At 32.9% G+C, this 23,110-nt stretch overlaps 1 protein-coding gene across 31 annotated transcripts in view; it reads right to left on the bottom strand.

The window, feature by feature from the left end:
• The window catches only part of NRXN1 (neurexin 1), a 1,021,444-nt gene that overhangs the window by 913,643 nt on the left and 84,691 nt on the right, over nucleotides 1-23,110 (bottom strand). For 13 of the 31 annotated variants that reach the window (XM_032497501.1, XM_032497499.1, XM_032497523.1 and 10 more), the window contains exons 3-5: nucleotides 10,396-10,413; nucleotides 7,152-7,181; nucleotides 6,374-6,385 (exon numbers count right to left, since the gene is read on the bottom strand). The exons of 5 other annotated variants lie outside the window; for them this stretch is intronic. In XM_032497501.1, coding sequence (XP_032353392.1) covers nucleotides 6,374-6,385; nucleotides 7,152-7,181; nucleotides 10,396-10,413 — 60 coding nt within the window. Of the gene's footprint in view, nucleotides 1-5,021; nucleotides 5,539-6,373; nucleotides 6,386-7,151; nucleotides 7,182-10,395; nucleotides 10,414-23,110 lie in introns of those variants that run through there. 13 more of the 31 variants (XM_032497522.1, XM_032497516.1, XM_032497511.1 and 10 more) reach the window with 6 other exon arrangements.

Genomic DNA, 23,110 nt, shown 5'->3' on the forward strand with positions numbered 1-23,110 from the left:
GGTATTCATGTGATGGGCAGAAGATACTACAAAATTAATAATTAAAAAAAAAACACCTTTGGCAGATTACAGATCATTAGCCTTCAAATGTATTTACTCCAAAGATATACAGTATGTTTTATTTTATTGTCACCATTGATAAAAACCATCTTTTAATTAAGTGCTTCTGCAATTTGTCATAGCAATATCCTTGAGAGTGCAGTATTTTTATTAGCTCATAATACAGATCATAAGATTTAGATATGTGAGGCTAAATTATCTGTCTAAGGTCAGTAAAGAGCAAATACAGGATTGAAACCCAGGTCTTATGTCTACATGTCCTGTACCCATCACACTATACTGCTTCCTTGTTATAAGGGAGAGTTTTAATCCCCTGAAATGAAACCTTCAAATTGAGAAATAATAGCATATTATATAATACTCTATGATTGGTTTCCTTCACACTGCTTCAAAATTTATTTTATAAGAATAAGAAGACAAAACTGTTTCATGATTATTAGTGTGTAAGTGGAAGAAAGTCTTTAAAGTCTCCTTAAAGTTGGTTACTCTGTATCAGTTATTTTAGTTCAAAGTCTCCACAGTTTTGCCTAACATAATGAGAAATACCTCCTATTATGCCTAATAATTAAGGATGTCAGTTTTTTTCAGGATGGTCTACAATGTTCTTTCCTGTTCCAAAATGCTATGATTCCAATAAAGATTCAAATCTCTTTAGTATATGAGCTAAGCACACTGGGTAATCATAATTCTTTAAAACCACCTGCCAACACAATTTAAGAAATACCCTCTTACAAGCCTAAATGTGTTGATGGTGGTTAAAAAAAAAAAAACCTACATTAACAAAAATATATTTCAAAATGGATAAACAAGATAAAATCACTATTTTGGAAAAAGGAATAATTCTTTTAAAATCCAATGTGCCATAACTTAAAGGTTTTGCTGTTTGTGATCTATCTCAGCAAAGCATCTGAATTTATATTTGTACTGTCTCATTCTTTAAACTGTTAGACTGTGGAGAGTCCTTTCCATGCTCTTCTCTGAGGATCAATTAATCCACAACAAGTCTCACAAAATCCTTGTTTAGCTTACCAGTTATTCAATATCATAACTGTTTACAGACTGCAAAGGAGAAACTTCTCATCACAGAGCCAAACATGCAGAGATAAAAAGAAGCTGGGACTTTCATTAGTAATAAATATAATGATAAAACTGATTAAACTGCAGTAAGAGATAATATCTATTTACTCTTTAAATGGTTTTTCTTAATTGCACTCAGAACTGATGAGCATGTAGGCTAAAGAAGAACGGCAAAATAAACATCAAATTCTGAACAGTCACATAGACTTCTACGTATATCCTATTGATGAAGTAGACATTTAATGTCCAATTTCATGAAGTTACATTCTGGTCCTTCCATGTTCTGTGGCTGTGAGAGAGGAGCACCCAGTACTGCAACGTAGAAGTCATAACAGATAAACCAAAATAAACTATGTCCTGGCTTGCAGATGTACCACACACAGGCATTTCAATACAGTTAAGACTGTCAACATTCACAAGTGTTTCTGAACAGTGCAGAATAGTTAATATTTTGAAGCTAAATGAAGAAGTACCATTTAAGAAACCATACAAAAGAAGAGAAATGTGGTATTTTCAAAATCAGATTAGTTCTATGTCAGAAACCACTGCAAAATGTATTTCAGAGTCATTAAACAAATACACATCAAGATGCTGGTCACTGGAACTGTGCACTTTACAGACAAATTAACTACATAGCAACACGAGAGTTGAAAGATGGTAACAAAAAATCATGGAAATAAAAGAAAATGTGTAAGAATACTAAATACTTTATTTTCCCCTAAAGATTAATAATATCAAATCTATTTTAAGACTAAGTATATTATTAGTTGTGGTTTGACATTACAGATAAAATTTTAAAATATATAATCTTAGATATTGCTTATCAATTAGTTGAGTGGAATCAATTATATCTAGGTATTAACACAATTGATTATGAGAAAAAAATCTGTGTTTATTTTCCTCTTAAATTATTCTCCTTTAATATCTTCATTGTCACTAGTAAAGTTTAGGCACTTTCAAAATGTATAATTGTATGCCTGACAGCTGTAATACCTTGGCTTTTAAGTAACATGAGAAACCTGGATAATCAGACAATAGACATTTGAAAGACTCAAATGGACATTTATTTTGCAAATATGTTGTAGAATTTATGAATGTAAGGAATAGCAAATATGTTTGTATCATAAGATGAGACTTAAATTTTGGCTTTTTAGAAAGCTTACAATCCTAACCCAATTTAAAACAGGTCTTACAGTACATCACGATTGATACAGTTAAAAAAAAAAAAAGGAACTCATGGCATGGAAGCCACATAAGATAGCTTAACACCAGATCTGAATTTCAGGAAAAGTCCTGTATGTGTTATCACATGAATAGCAGAATTTAGAAAACAAAATTTGATTATTTGCCACTGTGACAGTGAATCACCTTAAAATTTTTCAAAACCTTTAAACACAAAAATACACTGACTTTATTTCCTTACAGGGCCATTGCTGTGCATAGGCTAAAGGCAAACAAACTCAAGCGATATTAGAAAGATGCTGTACTAGGAAGAAATACTGCAGCTTCAAGAAGAATATGAATGATAGGAACTATTCAGAAGCTTAGAGACAGAGAGAATTCAATATAATCTGTTGCTACAATCCTTTTTGTTATTTGAATAAGCTTCCTCTTCCTTTTCCACCCCCTACTATGGTGACTCCAAACGTTCCCTGTCTTCCTCTGTATCTACCTTTTCCAACATGCCCTCCCCCAACACACACATACATAAATCATGAGAATGGCAAATTCAAGATAAAATAAGAATAATATTCTGGAAATATAATGGTCAAAAAGAAAGACAAGCTTCCTGCCCTCATGGAGCTTACAGTCTACTAGGAAAAGTTGACATTAAATATAACCAATCACATAAATATATACAACTATAGATTTTTACGATGGAAAATACAGGCCTCCAATCGAAGTACAACATTTAAGTGACAATTATTGACCTGTACTCCTGAGCTATTAACCAGTAACTTTTTTGGATTTGTAGTATAACTAACTTCCTTTGACATTTTCTGATTCAAAAGGTCATACATTCCTCTCAAATATTAGAGTAAAATACAAATAAATAATTGCTGGAATGAAGTGACCACATAAATATACACAGAAAAAACAAAAATAAACTAAATTCCCAGGCAAATAGATCAATCGAAATTCTAATTAGAGTAAAGAATAAAATTAGTATGATCAATGGTCCTAGCAATGTCATTGACAAATTTCAAGCCTAAAAAGAAAGCAAACACAATTTCACAAAAACCATTTGAATCCATCAAGCCACAACCACAAGAAGTAAGGCTGGTCCTGAATACCATCTTCCTTCAGCTATCGCAGAGAAAGCAAAGTTTATTCCTAACTGTAATCAGTTAAAGGTGATGCATCTTTGTTTAGAAAACATGAAAATAAATCCAAATAACTACTCTAAGTTTGGAAGAGAATGACCAAGTGAAACTGTGAGGCATGATGGCCTACAGAAAGAGTAAAAAAACTTCCATTTCATTCATTATGATTCTGCCAGCACAAAGCCTTAACACGTCTCCAGATGACTTTCTGTTTTTGTCATGTACATGTAAGGAATTCTGCAGTTTCCAAACCCCTGAAGAATTAATTAGGGAGTATGAAAAGATCCATACCAACTCTGTCAGGATACATCACAAAGTGACACCAGTGGTCACCTCTAGAGAGTCTGGGGAGGAGGATGAAGAAGGTTATCCATCAGAAGAAATGTTTTGTTTTTTTGTTTTTGTTTTTGTTTAACTGTACATTTTTTAATGAAATTTATTTTCTATCATTGAATATTTAAAAATTTAGAAAATACTTAAGAATCCATATAGAAGAAATCAAAATGATAGCAATAATGTTCTTGAACCTAGTTTTGCTTCTGGATTCAAAAAAGAAAGACTTTAATCTACAAATGTTCATTCCAGAGCACCTGAATTCACTACTCTTAAAGAAAAAAGTGGTGTCAAGAAAAATGCTCCAGGATTACATTTTGATGGAAAGATTTGAGAAGCATGAATCTACAATGCAAATCAGTTATTTTAGAGTGGATAGGTTTATCGCATATTTTGTGCACAACTAGGATTTAACCTGATAAAGGGAGCTACATTGCAGTTTCTGGATATTTTTTGGCTCCTCCAACAGGTGGCACAAGGCAAGGATCCCTTCCTAAGGGACACTGATTCATGTTATCTTTATCTTTTCTGAAAGCTGACACTGATCACACTTTTCACCACTCTCACAGCACTTCCATTCCCGTCATTTAAACTAACCTATCCACATGTTTTCATGCCATATTACATTGACAATCTTTCAATCTGGATGACATCATAGTCAAGATTGTATTTTTTGCTCTAGAATGCAGATTTGTTGAATTAATTTGCAATTAATAAAGACATATAAATCACATTTCTCATTTATATATATATATATAATTAACCAACATGTAAAGGTGATCACTCTGACTTGCAAAATACTCAAGTCCATCTTAAAGTCTTCTTTACCCATTTAACATCAAAAGACATCTTGGTTCCGTTAACAGAAGAAGAATGTGAAGGAAAAACCAACTTCCTGTCCTGTGTAGTTTCGTGCAGATTGAAGAATAAAATTTGATGAAAACCGGTGAAGTAAAAATATGTTTGACACACATGCCAACAGAAAACATTTAAGACTGACATAATAAAACTGAATAAAGTTAAGTGACACAACATTAATTACAGCAAAATAAATTATCAGCTAAGTATAAACATGGATTATTCCATATGTAGAGCTAAATGGTTATATTCTTAGAATATTATTTTTCAGTTACTTTTTACAACATAATGAATATATGTGAAAAATACATTTAGAAAGTTTGTGTACACACATGCATTCATACAAATACACATATACAAACACATATACATTAACTTCACTCAGCCAGTAAAATAAAATACAAATACAATGCCCTCTACGCCATCCTGAGTCCTACACTAAGGAGCGTGGTGGAAAACGCCCACCGAAGAAAGGGAAATTGCCCTCAAAAAAAGTTTAGAAAGCATCCCAACTGGTGCACAAAATCTATAAAAGAATTGATACGTACTGTCATCTGCATAGTTGCTAAAAAGGCTTAAAATAAGATTAAATTGTATTATTGGAAATGGTTGACCAAAACACAAACTGCAATAGCATATGTTCTCCTTTTATTGGCTCAAATTATCCAAACAACATTTGTTTCTAAAGCTCTATTTCACACATTTAAAACTTTGATATAATTTCTTACTTATTGCTCCGCTCATGTTCAGGTGCTTTTTCAAGCAGAAAAGTTTCCCTGCTAGACGACACAAATGTAAAGGCGCAGAAGTGTGAGCTTTGGTCCCAATTCGCCTGAGTAATGTTCAGAGCAAAAGAAAGATTCAGAGAATTCAAGGGGACACATTCCTGTGTTTAAAATAACCAAAACACAAAAACCAAAATAAAACAAAACTAGAGACCAAGGGCACGTTCACTAGTACATAGCTAAAAATGGTTAATTTAAAGGCTATGATGCATGTTTACCACAGCTGCATATCATCTACTTCCTTTTAATGAAAACACTAAAAGCAATGTGGATGGTTCTAAATGGCAAACTAAGCATGCTTTTAAATTTGGCGCCAACACGTCAAAGAGTACACATGCCTGACTCAGAAATGTATACCTGTTTGATAACGTTCTTAAGACAAAGTTAGTACGCACAAAAGAAAGAACAGAGTTGTCTTGCTCCTCCGTCTTTCACCGCACCGCACTGCCTTTTCAGATTATCATGGAGTCAATGTGTATATATGACATCTAGCAGACCACAAGCTGATAAGCCCACAGCGGTACCATTTCAATGCTGCACATGCTTAAACTTACATCCCAAGGCGGAATGGCTGGGGCAGGTGTGCTCCAGAGTTAAATGTTTGAAGATGATATATCTATGGTGGCTACACTCTTCATTTAACTACCATTAAACGATACTGCAAAAGCTGACACTGTATCTTGTAACTAATTTCTAAACACACTAATTATATAAGCAGCTAAGACGAGGAAAGGAATCACTCTAAAGAGCAAGAAAAAAAGGAGGGAAACATTTTGATGGATTTTTCTTACCTTAAATTCATAAAATATTCATTAACACTCATACCTACCTCCCAGCGCCCATTACTAATGCCAAAAAGTCTAAATATATTTGCATAACTTAGACACACTGTAATTCATATAGATGATATTAAGAAGAAATAAAATAATGTAATACCTTTACTTTTACCTATGGAGTTGATGAAATGGTTCCATGAAGAAAGGGTTTCCATACAAAAAGAATAAAGAGGAGAGAAACAACAATAAGAATTATGAATATATGTAAATGCACTATTCTTTGAAAATTAAACAAGACAAGAAAGTATAAATAAGGGTTTGAAAACAAATGGAGGTACCATCAGTACACGTTAAGAAATCTGCCTTTTTTAGGGCAATACATGCAAAGAAATTGGAAAGCCCATGCTCACTTTAAAAGATTACACAGAAAGAAGATACACAATGGCTATGGGTAGAAAAAGTATTGATTTTGTAGAACACTATATTCTGCATTCAAGAAGCCAGAAGCCAAAGATGTCTGCATGTTCCCAAACTGCCATGCATGAGTGAAAAATGGAGTCTTTTTGGTGCAATAGGTTAAACTGAATATCTTCTTTCAAATAATAACTTCTGATAGTTCTCGGTTTTTCTTTAGTATAACTACGCTTATGCTGATAAATATATGGAAGCTTTCAATCACAAGTTCTTATGTCTCATTTATTTGTAAATATTATAGTGCATAGAATGAAGGAAAATAAAAGTCAAAAGAGCAAACCAATAACAAACCAACAAATAAAGGGAGAAAAACACATGAAAAAAAAATGTGAACAAAAGTTACGTATTTAATTTGCAGCCAGATTATTTGCAAGCATTTGCCCATCCTTTGCTGTGATGGTTTGAAAGCAGCTACAGAACAAGGAAACACTGAAAGCGGAGTGGAAAAGGAACAGAGCCCATACCTTGGTCGCCCATCATCAGGTGCGCCAGACCTTGAAGGGAAACAAGAGCACAGTCAGCAATAAACAAGGGAGCATGGAAAGGCAGGGTTGTCACAGTGACAAAAATGTTCAGTGACAGACATCTTGTTTCCTATGAGACATGCCTGTATCACAGAGGCAAATCAAAAAGCATTCTTTCAACTCCTGATCAGAATGCTTTCGGGCAAAGAGCTACAGAACTGCAATTTAAACACTTGCACATGTTGCACTGTGTATTTCTTCTATGTATCAGTTGGAACAATCAAGAGCATAAGAGCATGACTTAAAATTCAACCAATCCCTTAAATATTGCATCTGCCCTTCATGCCCTTTGATGAGACTGTTTTGAACACTGCCCCAACAGGGCTTGCCATTCTTGGGTGATGAAATTATATTTTAAAAACCCAAAGGAATACCTGAAACATGGGCTGGGTCTGATCTTTTTCCCCTCATCAAAAAATGAGAAGTTTCATAGTTAAATGAAAAAAAATCCTCAGTCACACTGAAATGATAATGCAGAAATGTCTCCTTGTCTGACACATGTAGCAAATGACTGTTTTTCAAATACAAAAAAAATCATCAGACATGCAATTGTAAAGTTAGAATCTACTACAGAGTAATGTTTTTAATAAACAATGGATCACCTTTGAATAAGCTTAAGTAATTTTCCATAAATAACAATATTATTTAGCACTTTACTTAAACATTACTTAAATACTAAACTATGAGTTAATGAGTATATTTAAGATATAATTTCATCAAATAAGTTTTCTGAAAGAATACTGAATTCCCTTTGTTTACTTATATTATTTTTTAACTTTTGCTTCACAATTAATTTCAGGTTAAAAGATCACTCCTTTTCTAAATACTGCCAATGTCCTTTAAAAAAATTCTTTCACTATCCAAGAAGATATGTTTTATTAAAAGGCATTAATTCCTAGTTCTTTACTCTAAATTCAGAAATAAAACTACTCATCAATCCCTGTATATTTCAAAAAATATGGGAAAATGTTAGAGCAATATAGTATATGTATAATTTTATTAAAATTTATATTTCATTTCCCAGTGTTATTTCAAATATATTTGAGACTTTGAGCTACATAACACTGTGTATTACTTGCATCAGTATTGAAACAATCTGTATTATTACCTTAAAAATTAAAGGGGTATTTAAACATTCCTGTAGGATAGATACAATTATAAATTATCATACATTCACAATATTAAAGTTATTTAATATAGTAGTTTAATGTTTCTGTTATCTAGCTTCTTTTTGTATTTTCTAGGCAATTTTACCCCCCCCCCCAATCACACAATCAGATTAAAAAGTTCATGATCTGTTGGTGATTCATGATATTTTATATGCTTAGGAATAGTGGCTTATCTGTCCAGTTTATATAATTTTTCATTTAATTTCACTTTTAAAACTACTATACATATTTCCTAATAACAGTTTATAACTTTTCTGTAGACTAAATCAGGGAAATATCTCTGTATGGATATAACTTTTAGACCCCTCTAGTGGTTTTTAATAACACCTAACGACAGAAATTTTAAAATCTCAAAGCTTTCACATTGTCCATGCTAGACTTACTGCCAAAGTGGAGTTATCAATAGGGAGGTTAAAAATTATGATTGAATAAACTTTATTACAATAGTTTATGAGCCTATCCTGTGAAAATCTTGTCAAAATTTTTCATGGAATGAGTGTGTGTGAGGAGAGAGGCATCCATGCTTATTAAGCTGATTTAAAAGCCCTTTAAAATGCAACTGGCTTTAAAGAGAAAAGAACAGAAACATGCAACATTTTACAGGATGGTTAAGGAAATGCAAAAGAAGGAAAAAAAAAAAAGATACTTTCTTTAAAAACCTTTTGATCCCAAGTAACATGCACAATATAAATGAGACTGATTTTGAAAGATGTCAGTCAGACTTTCAGTGTAATATCTTTATCAAGTACACACTCACATGCGATTAAAATTATAGTACAGAAAGACAGAAGCAACACTTGGAAAAATAGTCACTGATGATTTCTTTTAAAGTTTAAATCTATTTTATTTACTTAAATAATGAAATAGAAATGTTCGGCAACTAAGCAATGGTATTGTCCATGAAAGAATTGCAAATAATATGTTGAAACCTGCTACTAATCAACTTTGTATTACCATGAACTGTTCTTTGAGATATCAAATCTTATAAATTTAATGGATATTCATCTGTAACATTGGATGGGGACTTTTTCTAAGGAATTCATCATTCTGTAGAAGTGAACATCATGAATGGTTGTATTTCAAAATATTGTAGCAAAATAAAATAGGCTAAACACTTTCTACTAACGTACAGATATTAGTAAACTGTTTATGCAAGAACTGTTAATGCTGTGATTATGTAAGTTGATAGGACATCATCTTCCCTTTTACAATGCTTGGCTCTTCCTAGTTATTTTTCTGTTTTTATCCTTTATGTATTTATTTGGCAGCAAATGGACTAATGCGTTTAATTTCTTTGAAGGTAAGAATATTGAAATATGTTTTAGTTTGTCAGATTCTACAGGAAAAAATGCATAACTTTCTCAAAATTCCTTCATAGAGATAATTTTAGAAAACCTTGAACAAATATCATAGCTTTATTTAACAGACACAGACTATTACAAATATACTTACCAATAATCACGCTGGAGTGTTGTATGCTTTCATTTCCACTGGTCAATGGCTTATTTTTTAATCTAAATTTATGCCTCTTACTTATAGTTAGTACTTTATTTTGTATTCTTTTTATAAATCGAATCATTTGACACTAAACCGATGGGCTAGAGATGATGTAATACTACTAAACATTTCCAAAAGAAATTATTTTGATCAAGAAAAAAAATGGAGAAAGAATCATGCAGTATGTTCTGAGACTGCAAAGAAATACTTTCTCATTTATAATAAGAGAAGCAGGATTGTGTCATTTTTCCATGCAGAGCACTGAAATAAGTATTTAAAGGTTCATATGGGATGTTGAAGTCCATCAAGGGTTGGCGTTCAGACTGAAGGAGTTTCATATACTTGGGGCTGATGGAGCTGAGAGTGTGTGTGTTCTATATGAAAAATGATGCACAATCCAGAAATCAACAAACACTCAGAAAGAAGTTCAACTTACCGTCTACATTCAAGAAGTACTCTATTAATACTAAGAAATAAAAGGCAAATGAGAGTTGGAAAATAAAGTAGAAAGTACCCACCTTCCACATTGTTGTCTTCTGAAAGCACATGACAAGGAGGGAGAGAAAAGGAAAAACATTCATTAAGCAGCATGCAGACTGGACCTTGCCTTTGCATGTCTTTTTCATGCAAGGCACCAAACACATCATGCAAGTGCTCCATCGCTCCCATTCAAAAGGGAAAACACAATCACGGGAAGCAGGTTCCCTCCCAATGGCAGCATTTAAAGAATATGAGACAAAATTTCAGTAATACTGCTGTGTCCTGAGCAGAGAGTTTTAAAAAGCCTTTCACTAGCCTGTGTAAAGTAAACATTACTCTTAGATGTTGCTGGCATGGTTTTCCTAGGCAATTATTTTTAAAGCTCTTTTTTAATATAACAATTCTAAAAGATTCTATTTCTAAATTCTGATTTGGACTTAACTGTATGAAATAAAGAGCCATGAAATTTCACTTAAAGATATTCCAGTTCTACCAAATATGTAATCCATTTACTATCATGGCCTTTAAATATTTCTAATACTTCAATTTCTTTTCTTAAAGAAACATAACATAAATTATGCACCTAGTATCTATAATTTACTTAGTTTGCTTACAAGTATGTTCATATTTTATAGCAACTTATTAAAATGCTAACTTTTAAAAAATGTTAAGTAGAAAAAGTAATAGAAACATAACATAAATTATGCACCTAGTATCTATAATTTACTTAGTTTGCTTACAAGTATGTTCATATTTTATAGCAACTTATTAAAATGCTAACTTTTAAAAAATGTTAAGTAGAAAAAGTAATTATTACAAGAGAAGTCCATTTAGGAAAGTTTATTCATTATGCAAAGTTTACCATGATTATTTCACTTTGTATTTCTGTTTAGGGTGTGAACATGAAGGTAGTAAAGATAATAATAATATTGGGTGAACTGTCCCTTATATTTCTATATAGCTATGTAAAATTTACATATTTTCATATATTTACTTAAGTATATTTACATATGTGTATATACAAACAGACACATATATACAATCAGAATTTATATGTCTTTCCTACACATAATCAATGTAAGTGTATGGAATTTAAAATATTATTAGTACCCATTAGGCAACTCAAGTACTATCTGAGACAAACGGCTTGGCGTCTAAGTAAGAAATGGAAGGAAAAGCTGTTTCATGGGACGAGGGTGAGAGCAAAGTTTCAGTACTTATCAAGGTGTTTTCAACAGTAAAGTATACCCATGTTGATAGTTCTTGTCTCATTCTTATATTTTATTTAATTAGCTGTACTTTTTAAAGTGGTCATTTGATCAAAAGTGCCTAAAGAACAAAAACACAATATAGAAAACAGAGAAAAACACTTAAATGCACCACTTCATCAGGTTCAACAAATAACTTCAATGGTTAAAGTTATTAATGAATTAAAAATCACCAATTTTGCTTAAAATATAGTAGGTGGAAACTGAAATATCAACACAGGTACTCTTACTGACGTGGCCTTAATATATAATAGAACACTGGTAGTGGTAAATGTGGACAATAACATTTACAGAAAATACTTGATTTGCCAGAGTTGATTTTTAAAGAAATAAAAAATGGTTAAAATACTTGGTATGTGATATTCACTTCCTGTTTGATTTAGGTTTCTAATTTGCCAAATAGGGAATCAGAGAGAGAATTAGTTACTTTTCGATGGTAACTTGGACATGACATGGACACAAACACTACAGTTTCGTTTTATTGCTTTATATTGGAAATTATACAAAGATATAGGTTATTTTAATGTTTAGGATACACTTTGGTTTTGTAATGATATCCTCTGAAATTCTATTTCCCATTTATGATGCTCGTTTTAAATAAGATTATTAAATATGTAGAGCAAAACAACAAAACCAGGGAATTTCAAGGAGATCACTTGGCAAATATGGTTTTGAGCAGCACAGTCCCAGAAAGGGGTTTTGGTAAAGTGCTGCATGAACGTTTAACAGGGGAAGAAAATATGAAAAACAAATCAACAAGATAAAGAAGGCCCAAGCTTGACACTAATTTTACAATTGTGCTTAGTGGGCTATAAGGGTGTGCTAATAAAAAGCAAGGTCACGGACACAGTCCCCTGAAAGTGAGCTCTCTCTTCATTGTTAACTAAGGCATAGAGCTGCAGGGGATATCACTGATCCTGCCCAGGCATCCAGCACTTTTCTGAGTTCTTATTCATACAGAGAACCAGCTTAACTAATGGAAGTCCTTATATGCAAATCCAAGTCATGCCCAAAGTGTAATCAAATCCCAACTTGACCATGTTCAGAAAAATGGTCTTCTTCAGAAGACTTAGGTTTATTTCTAAAGTAATAGAGTAAAAGGAAGGGTAATATATTAACTTCTATTAAAAAAAAAGAAGAAGAAAAAGAAGAAAACTGGCATAGAGCAGATGTTCCTTGAGTTTCCATATATTTTAAGATTCAGTCATTAGATAAAAACCTTCTTTTTACTTGTTTCATTCTATTCTACCCCTTTGATACATATTTGTTGGCTTTAGTTGATTTAAAATCAGTTAACCTAAACATTATCTCTACATTACTTCAGAATTTGGAAGTAGTTACAAATGGCGGTAGCTCTAGCAATTATAAATATTCTCCACGTACTTTCCCTTTTTTCTTTCCTTTCTACTTGGTGTTTGGACTAAACATAGAATATCGAGTTTAAGAACAGTTTCTCTCATCAAATCAACTTTTGCTTTCTCTTTGCAATCAAATACTACTTTGGTTTTGAGCAGCAACAGAGAGAGGTGCTGAAATTGGCATGCCACAGTGTAAAGATAAACAGTCTATTCTGCTTTAGTGTAAGGTAGAAAGCAGTCCATCCAGCCTTACCTGCAGACATTGTCAAGTTAGGAAAAGCTCTTGGTTTGCAGAAAACCCTGGCTTCTTAATTCTGCTGACCTAATCCTACTGTGTACATGGAGTGAGTCTCTTAGTAATCAACTTTATGATGATGATCATGCCACCTATAAAGATCACCCTTTTTTTTTTCTTTTGATCTTAAAAAATAATGAATAAAAACCAAGGAAAAGACACTTTAAATTTCATTTTACTTTCAGAAAAGACAAGCCTCCCTCGCAGAGATGGAATTCAATCACTAGAATATTGGTTATGTTATGAATGATGGTCATGTGCTGACACGAGGGAAGCTGCGGATTGCTAAACTGTATGTTTTAAAATTACTTCAAAAGAGCATCCCGACAATTTCTTTTTTCCTTTGGCCCCCAGCTTATAGGAATGCAAGAATGGTAATTTTAATTTGTCACGACAATGTTCTTTGCACATAATCTTAATTACCTATCTCTAGGAAAAGAGAAATGAATAAAGAAAAAATGTTCTCGTTTCCATGTAAAGAAAATCAGAAGTTTAATCATGACCAGTGAATTAAGTTTGGAATAAAATACCACAATAATTCCTTTTTGTATAATCAGTGTTTAAGTTTACAAATATAAAAGACTGCATCTAAATGTACATGCAGTAGTCAACTCATAGGCTATGTTTTACATTAAGAATTGGCCAAAAGAAGGCTGCCACCACTTGGGCTTTTCTTTCCTCCTTCGGCTTCTTTCCTTCTCTGCTAGTTGCCTCTGTAACTGTCTCCCTTCATTTTCTTTGGCTGCTCCTCTCCATCAAAACTGCTCCTACCGCAGGCAACTTCCCACCCATGCCCTCCAAGGTGAGTGAGGTACATAGTAAGTAAAACTGGTGGCTGGTGCTACGCAACAGAAGAAGGAATGCAGACTACGACTTTATTTCCTTACATACCTGGGGCTTGCTACTGTCCACCCCCGCCTTTCTTGCCCCTCACATTTCTTTGAAAGATTTTACCCTTCATTTGGGGAGCCAAGTGCCAGTAGCGTCTGGTTCCCATGGTAGCAAAGGAGGGAGCTTTGTTTTATTATATTTTTCTTTTGGTGCTAGCAGTGAAAGCTTTTAGAAAACCTCAGTAGTCTGGGAATGCTTCAAGGACTGGGAAATGGAGGAAAATCACTGATTCTGTGGGTCTGTGCAGCAGTCAGCTGGAAGAAGAGAAAAGCTAACCAGAACCGAGAGGAGGTGTAAACAGTAAACTAAGCAAAAAGGTCTATTATGGAGGCTTAAGGAAGGAAAGAAACAGCCTGGGCAGGAATCTGGCTAGTTTCAAATGCTTTTTAACAGGCAGACTCAGAAACTTGTAAATTCACCTAAATGACACTCCTACCCAGCCTCCTGGGATCCTAGTCCTTGAGCAAGAGGGGAGCCAATTTTTTTTCTCTCTTTTCACTGTTCAGGAGTGAAAAGAAGGATATCTCTAAACCAACTTGAAGCAGCAAACATGTTCCTGGTATCACACTTGGAACTGTAAAACGATTTTGCCTAGGAACATTACAGGCGATACCTGACCATACTTTGGGTACAATACAATGATTCAAGTATACCATGGAATTAATGAGTCCTTTGCTAAGTGGTCTGAGAAGTTTACCTTGCCTTACAGTGTTGTTTCCATAGGGAATGTGATATGAGTTTCAACCTGTTTATGCCAAGAACTTTTGAAATAGTACTTTCATAAATTGGAGATTGCCTATGTTTCTGCTTCATCCAGGTGCCAATTTTGTTACAAAAAGGTTTGTGGTATTCAATTCACAATGTTTCATCTGGTTAATGGAGGAAGAAAGGAAGGATGGAAAAAAAGGAAGAAAGAAAGAAGGAAACCTAATTATGTGGCACATACTTCTGCTTGTTCAATGGTCCTAATGGAATTCAATAGTTCTTAGTCAACATATTAAAATACATATTGAATAGTTCACATGAACTATATTGTATACAATTTCAAGTTCTCTCTTCATGAGAGACTATTACAAGGATTTTATCTTGCTTTTATAGCCTCAATTCTTACCTACATCTGAACTTTGAAAGTTAACACTTCTATATTCATATCAATAGCTGGACATAGGGAAGGATCACTGCATTTAACAGTGACCATAAACAGAGCATGGTCTACACTGTGTGTGCTCATTTGTATTGTTTTATTGCTTACTGAGAAATGAACATTTCCTGATATGGAACTGACAGATAAGTGAGCAGGGTGTTACTGTGCACTTTCCCATCCATGCTGAATCATTGCTACATTACTCTCCAAGGAAGGCTGGTTCTGAGGGGTAATGCTTCCTAAGAGTCTAAAGTCACCACATTTTTTTTTTCTGGAAATCTTTGCCTTTAATGAGATGATTAAGGTGTTATATTATTCTTATATTTCTCAACTTAGTTTTCCATGAAATTCAATGATTTTTTTGTCTTTTATTTTATTTTTTTTAACATTTTTTATTGATTTATAATCATTTTACAATGTTGTGTCAAATTCCAGTGTTCAGCACAATTTTTCAGTCATTCATGGACATATACACACTCATTGTTGCATTTTTTTCTCTGTGAGTTATCATAACATTTTGTGTATATTTCCCTGTGATATACAGTGTAATCTTGTTTATCTATTCTACAATTTTGAAATCCCAGTCTATCCCTTCCCACCCTCCACCCCCCTGGTAACCACAAGTCTGTATTCTGTCTGTGAGTCTATTTCTGTTCTGTATTTACGCTTTGTTTTTGTTTGTTTGTTTGTTTTTGTTTTTGTTTTTTAGATTCCACATATGAGCGATCTCATATGGTATTTTTCTTTCTCTTTCTGGCTTGCTTCACTTAGAATGACATTCTCCAGGAGCATCCATGTTTTAAGAAGTAGAGTAGGAAAGCTCTTGGAAAATAAATTTAAACACACCCCTACCTACCTCCCCAACATATCACCCCTTCGAATGGTTTTGTGGATATGCCAGTACTCAGGTATAACTTTCCTTATGAGCAAATGAATGAGAAACATCCTGTGGCTTGTGTGGTACAAGCAGAGAATACTCCACAATGTGTCCTAGGTTCCCCATCATTAAGATAGAGAGTAGGTGAAGTCTCCTGAAGGACACCAATGGCCCTTCATTTGAGACATCTAACACATGCTACATGTAGACAGTTTTTTCACAAGTCATTTCATTAGAGAGAAGTTTCAAATAAACTTTCAAATACTTCTGACTTTACTCATCTATACTTAGGTTCTAAGACAAATCTAATTTCTCTGAGAGGAAAAAAAACATATTTTGTCATTAAATTAAGGAGACATTGCACAAAAATATAACTAAGTCAACCATACTGTAAAAACAAGTCCTAAATTTAGAGCTTAACAAATGAGATTTGTATATACTGAATAGAAGAAAACGGTCCATACGATATAAACTGACCTGACAATTATACATATATTCTTGTATTTAGGAAAAATGTAATTTTATTTCAAAATAACAGGAATATTTCATGTTATCTTTAGTCCACTAGGGGCTTTGCACATGTAACAAATAGTCTGAAATGAAAAATGCAATAAATATTAAAAAGGATCTTTCAGTTCTTCAGAGCTTTTAGTTTTTCATTTTCTTTATTGTTTAAAAGTCAAATTATTTGCATGTTTTATAATTTGTGGTTAATTTAATTTTAAACTTTTATAGAAGTCACTGAAAATAATTTTAAGGGGGAAGTAACTGGTTTTTTTTTCCCCCTAAATAAACTAGATAGTATGTTAAAATTTTCCAGGAATCTCTCAGAGTTGAATAAAATGCTACCTACAACAAACCAAATATCTAGTAATCTTTTCAAATGTAGGACATTTCAACAGGGGGAAGACTGTTATGAAGAATTCTCCTGTTTCTTCAAATACTGAGAGCACTTAGTCCAATAGCACCTGAGGTTGAAACATAAAATTATTGTTTTCAGATCAAAATTGGTCAAATATCAGTAATTTAATATGGTTGAATCTAATATCTGTAAGTTGGTGGTTTTTCTACAAAATGTGATATTATTCCCTGCCTCCTAAATATAATGCAGAAATATTATGTTAAACCAAAACATTATTGCACTCTTCAAATCAATCACTTGAAAACAGAAGACAATCAGAATGAATATGATTTTCATAAAATATTTTATAAGATGATATGAAGAGCTCAAGTAACTTGTCCCAAATGTTCAAGAGAAATAAGAATGAAATGTAATATACTAATTTATTGGGCAGCCTTACCACTTTAAGTGTACTTTTATAAACATTATCTTGTATAATCTTTATATTATCTCATTGTGGTTGGGTGAGTTGCCTAAGATATCCTAACAGAAGTAGAAGATTCCAAGAGTGTTTGAGGCTCCCTGTCCAAGTTTGTGTAGATTTCAAAAATTGTTTTAAAAAGAAAATAAACATGAAGAATTTGAACAACACAGGGTGATGCTGAAGTGTTCAGTAAGGCTGTGCTATGTTCCTGGAACTACTATCAAAATGCACCTATTACTGTTACCTTTTTTAAAGGTAATACAATAAAGAAGTATGAAGACTGTTTTTTTGATTTCTTTGAGCTTGTTGCAAGAAGGCAGAAATATTTAAGAGAAAATATTTCTTTCTTAATTGCATTTATTTGTTAATTCTATGACATCAACAAAAAAATGTAATACTATTTAATTTCCTTTATTGAAGAAAAAAACTGACTTAATACTCTTCTTCCCTGTACTATTAGAGTGAATTAATTACTAGAAAAAAACCACATTTATGAAATATTTGCCCTACTTTAGTGGCAATAAGCAGGCCCAGGTTAGTAAATGTGTTTACTCATGGGCATCCTAACTGCTAGAAATAAAAGGGAGAATTATTCCATAAATTACTTGTTGCCTTTAAAATTTAAAGGAAGTATTTATTTCATTCGCAGCACATAAAATTTTGCTTCCCTTTAAAAACATCCGAAACAAAAGCCCACTTTCATTTCAAGTCAAATATTTTAGAGGGTTAGGCAATACAGTATGAATTTGTCACATAATGTGTATTTGCCTTTTCATTTTAGTTATGAAATGCAAATATGATTTTTAAAACTACAAAAAATACTTTCATTCTTTTTACATATATGCTGTATAGTAAATCTCTTGGGAACTGAGCTGCAAGTTCTAATCTTTTAAAATCTGAATCAACAGACAAGTAGAAAGAAAAACTAAATAAATTGTCCAAACTCCTATTTTCCTTTTAAAATAAAGTTTTATATTACAGGCTAAGAAGAAAATAGTTTGTTCACAGGTACAGTCAATCTTTGAAATTTGTTTATCTTTGTTTATCTTTGAAATTTTCATATATATAGACGTCTGTACTAGCATCTAGTACTTCAGTACACCCATATGAATGCAAGCTCATGTTGAAAAGGGACTCATAAGCTTGATTAATCTATCCTTTATCTCTTGATTTACTGATCCATAAAATCAAGTCACCACAAATAAAAGCTTTTAAGGTAGCCTTATAATTCCCCATCTTATCTTTTTTGAAATGGACATCCACAGCTTAAGAAAACATGCTGAAAGATAAAGAAAATTATCTTCTTTGGACTCTTGTTGAGCATATTTAAATGTTAATTCCATCATTCAAAAAGTTCATTTTCTTTTTTAAAATAACGTAATATGAATATGATCTAACATTATTTCTTGACATTTGTGTAAACTGCTTTGTGATTACTGAAATGCAGATCTTTTTTTTTGACCCAAACAACTTCCAAGATAAAGATCTAATTTTCAAAATAATCTCACCAAATTGTAATTCATAATATATTGCTTTAAAACATGTAGCAATAGAGAATGCTATTATGATCACTTCAATTCATAAGCTCCATCCTAAACATCAACACTTTTTTCAGCATTCTCCATTAGGTCATTTAATATTACTGTCACAGATTTTTATCTGCAAGTTCATGACAATGTTTTTTACATAATAGTTTCATAACAACAGCAGTTTTCAAATTAGTAAAAAGTACCCTCCATCCCATAATCTCATACAATGAATTCTCTTACATTATAAGTCAGACTTCCCTTCCTATAAAATACACCTCTTATTGAGTAATACACTATAGGAAAATAAACCAAAAGGGCAAATAAAAAGATCAACATTTTTGTAACACTGAAATATAGCAGAGATACAGATGTATAAAAGGATAACAGGGGCAGCTCAAACCGTAGCTAATTCTATAGAAGTCCAAGATCATAATAGGGGGCTATTATATGACAACAAACACAGCACTGAGTAAGCAAATAAAGACTATGAGCAGGAAGAACAGGAAAATAACCCTGAATATGGAAGCACTGATTGTGGTATAGTAAAAGGAAAAAAGTGGCAAAAGTATCTAGGAGATGAAATGATTGGCTAAAAAGTTTCACATAAAGAATGAAAAAGACGTACAATAAAAATTCATAGTAGATTTGCCAAGTCTATGTTCAGTATTTAAGAATGCAGGCCTGACATAAAATTAAACATTGTTCACTTTATTACAGAAAAGTGCCCTTTTTATGACTGGTTAGTGACATCCAATCTCCATTTTTACATAGTAATGAATATGAGTCAATGTAAGCTTGGAAACAAAAATACATTTATAGCCTCAGCATTTTCATGAATAGCATTTAATCTAGATATCCCAGTGAGCTATTGTCTGGTAAATAAAGTACTGAAAGGACAGATGATTCCCAAAGGGTACTGAGGTCATCTGACATCTAAGGCCAGGAGCCTTGCATTAGAATGGCTTGAAAGAGATTATACAACAGAACCAGATATGTATCTTATTTCAAAAGAAGAAAATACATGCTGCAAAACCAGAGTAGCATCCTGACTCAGAACTTGTTATGGACTGAATGTCCACGTCCCCCTAAAATTCATATGTTGAAACCCTACTTTTCAGTATGATGATATTAGGAGGTGCCTTTGGAAGGTAATTAGGGTTACATGAGGTCACGGGAGTGGAACCTTCATGAATGGGATTAGTGCCCTTGTAAGAGTCATGAGAGACCTTGCTTCCCCTCTCTGCTCTCTACCATGCGAAAATTCAACAAGAAGTCGGCAGCCTTCAACCTGAAAGAGGGCTCCCACCAGAACCTGACCCTGGTGGCACCCTGACCTTGGATTCCCAGCCTCCAGAACCGTGAGAAATAAACTTTTATTTTTTATAAGCCACCAAGTCTATGGTACTTTGTGACAGTAGCCTGAACTAAGACAGTACCATTTTAGATCTTGTATTACTAGGAAAAATTCACCTGTACAAAAACCAATAAAGATGACATAAAAACTTAATCAATTTCTGATACTACTGCAGTAACTGAAAAAGAAAAAAAACTAGTTGTGCAGTATGTACAATACGTGGAATGGCTAATACCTGCCAGCAAATGTAGCTCATGGCAGTACCTAGTAGCTTAGGAAATGCGTACCTTATAGCTATTGAAAGTAAATTATATTCAAAATGTGTAATGTTGCAAGTAATGTTTACAAAACACAATGGAAAGAGAGTACAAAGGCACTGCTTTTTGAACTACTGAATAGATGGCTTCATCCTTTTTTTGTTTGTTTTAGTTAATGTGCTTCTCTGAGAGTCATATGGAAACTATTCTGGATAGAGTTTGAGAGAATATACTTGATAATTTTAAATGGGCCTATTAATATAAGATAATTAAATCAAACACCTTAAAGTTTGTAAATATGTATGAAAATACTCATTGAGTGAGAGAAAAAAGTGATTTGAACAAATTGTCAGGGTCAATAAAGACACTGAATCTCTAAGAAGCTAGAAATCCTTGCAGAATCTAGGCATTTCCTGACAATATGCAGTACTTGAATGTTTTATCTCATTCTCCCTGAAGAAGGAATTGGAATGGAGAAGGAGCCTGGAGTTAGGCTCCTTCTAGGCTCTGTCACCACAAATCAGTTTTAGGAAGCTAGACACATTTTTTACACGTCTTTAATCTTCTCATTTGCTAGATGTTTAACTTGTTCCATAGAGAGGCTGTGGCTCATAGCAGTGCAAGGATGTAAAAACACTCATCCAATAATGGCAGATTGTGGAGTATTTTATGTATAGGTAACACCTGTTTAATGATGTTAGCCATGACATTATTATAATTAATGCTTCCTTATACAGACTGCAGGTTGCTTCAGAGCACTGCCTTTTCAATTCCCCTTCTTTTGTTCAGCATCTAGCATGGTGTGTACATATAGGAGTTGCTTAATAAAAGTGTTTCAGTGAGTAATTAATTTCCTCTCTTAATTTCCTTCCTGGTTTCTATCAAATTAGCAGTGTGGGATGAGGATGAGTACATTTGTTTTCACAGGCAGGATTTGTTCGCCACAATAAGCCAACTTTGGTTATTAAATTCTCACATCATAATTAAGGAACTTTAACAACTAGAAGAATTTTTATTTGGGCAAAGTAAATCGAAGGACTTTAGTATTAGTTTCTATTAAAATATTATTCTGAGGCAGTTCAAGATTCATTAACTGAGCATTTCCAAACAAATTCTCCATGGATTGCCATTTCTTAAGTAGATCTGACAATGATGATGATCAGCATCATGATGAAGAAGATGACAGTGATACAGCAGAATAGAACAACCGTCACTCAAGTCCACAAACCATTGTCAACTTATTTAATTATCATAATGATGTGAGCAAGATCACTGAAGAGGAAAGTAACCACTAAAATCTAATGTATCGCAAATAGTGTCTGTTTTCTTCACCAATTTATACACAGTTCTTAGCACAGTGCCTGGCAGACAGCAAACAACAAACGTGAGGAACTAAATGAGGATCAAATAACTAAACGGTAGAAATCAGGTCTTCTGACCCCAAATTCTATGCTCCTTCACATATGGAGGTTTAGAAAATTTCCAATTAATCACATCTACCTGAAAGGCTTATCAAGCACATCTGTAGGCAGCAAATTATTCTAAGTTAAAAGAAAAAAAAATGGAATGCAGGTAACTCCAGTAAAAAGTTTCTTATTATAGAGCTTCTTTAAAAAAAAAAATCTTCTGTGAAATACGAGGTTTCCTGAATGTAACCTAACGTTTCATGATATCTCTATAATATTAGTAAAAACAAATATTTTAGTAAATTAAATGATTGTATTGAAATTGTAAGAATCAAATTTACTCTATAATTTAAATAAGTTTTATGATTTATTAATTTAGTGAGATGTGTCAAGCTCATATATTTGTATAAAGCGGGATGTGAATCTTCAATATGATTAGAGTAGTGACATTTTAAGATGACCTCAAATAAATTTTTATTTTTCTACAAATTTTGCACTGATAAACTTGAAAAATCAGAAAGGTATTTAAAGTGGCATTCTTTACATTTTGGACTAAACAATTAATTTTGGGTTTCACTTAAGTTGGTCATCATGGTACCTGATGTGTAATTATTAAACTAAAATGCTCCATCCAATTAAAACAATTCAAAATAACTACACATGACTTATGTATATGAGAAACATATAATTTGAAGTTTTCTTTAGTTACCTCTAAACACTACCTTTAAGGATGCTGATCTGGTAAATGTGGTAAACATCTTCCGGATCCAATAGGATGTATGTTGATTAGAATACTTTTCCTTACTGTAGTTAACTCAGGCAGCAGAAATAACTGAATCATCCATTGCGCAGAATCATACAGTAGTCGATTAAAGTTTAGGTGACATTCCTATGAAGATATTACTATACAAGGTCTAGCTTCAACTACAACACACTATGAAGTATAATTATTTCCTATTTGTTAGTTAATCCTATTTATGGTTCCTGAAATTCTGTCTGAATTTATCTTCTTAAAAACAACGAACTTAAAGTGCAATGGTATTTAGAAA

Source organism: Camelus ferus, chromosome 15, assembly GCF_009834535.1.
Source record: "Camelus ferus isolate YT-003-E chromosome 15, BCGSAC_Cfer_1.0, whole genome shotgun sequence".
Lineage (NCBI taxonomy): Eukaryota > Metazoa > Chordata > Mammalia > Artiodactyla > Camelidae > Camelus > Camelus ferus.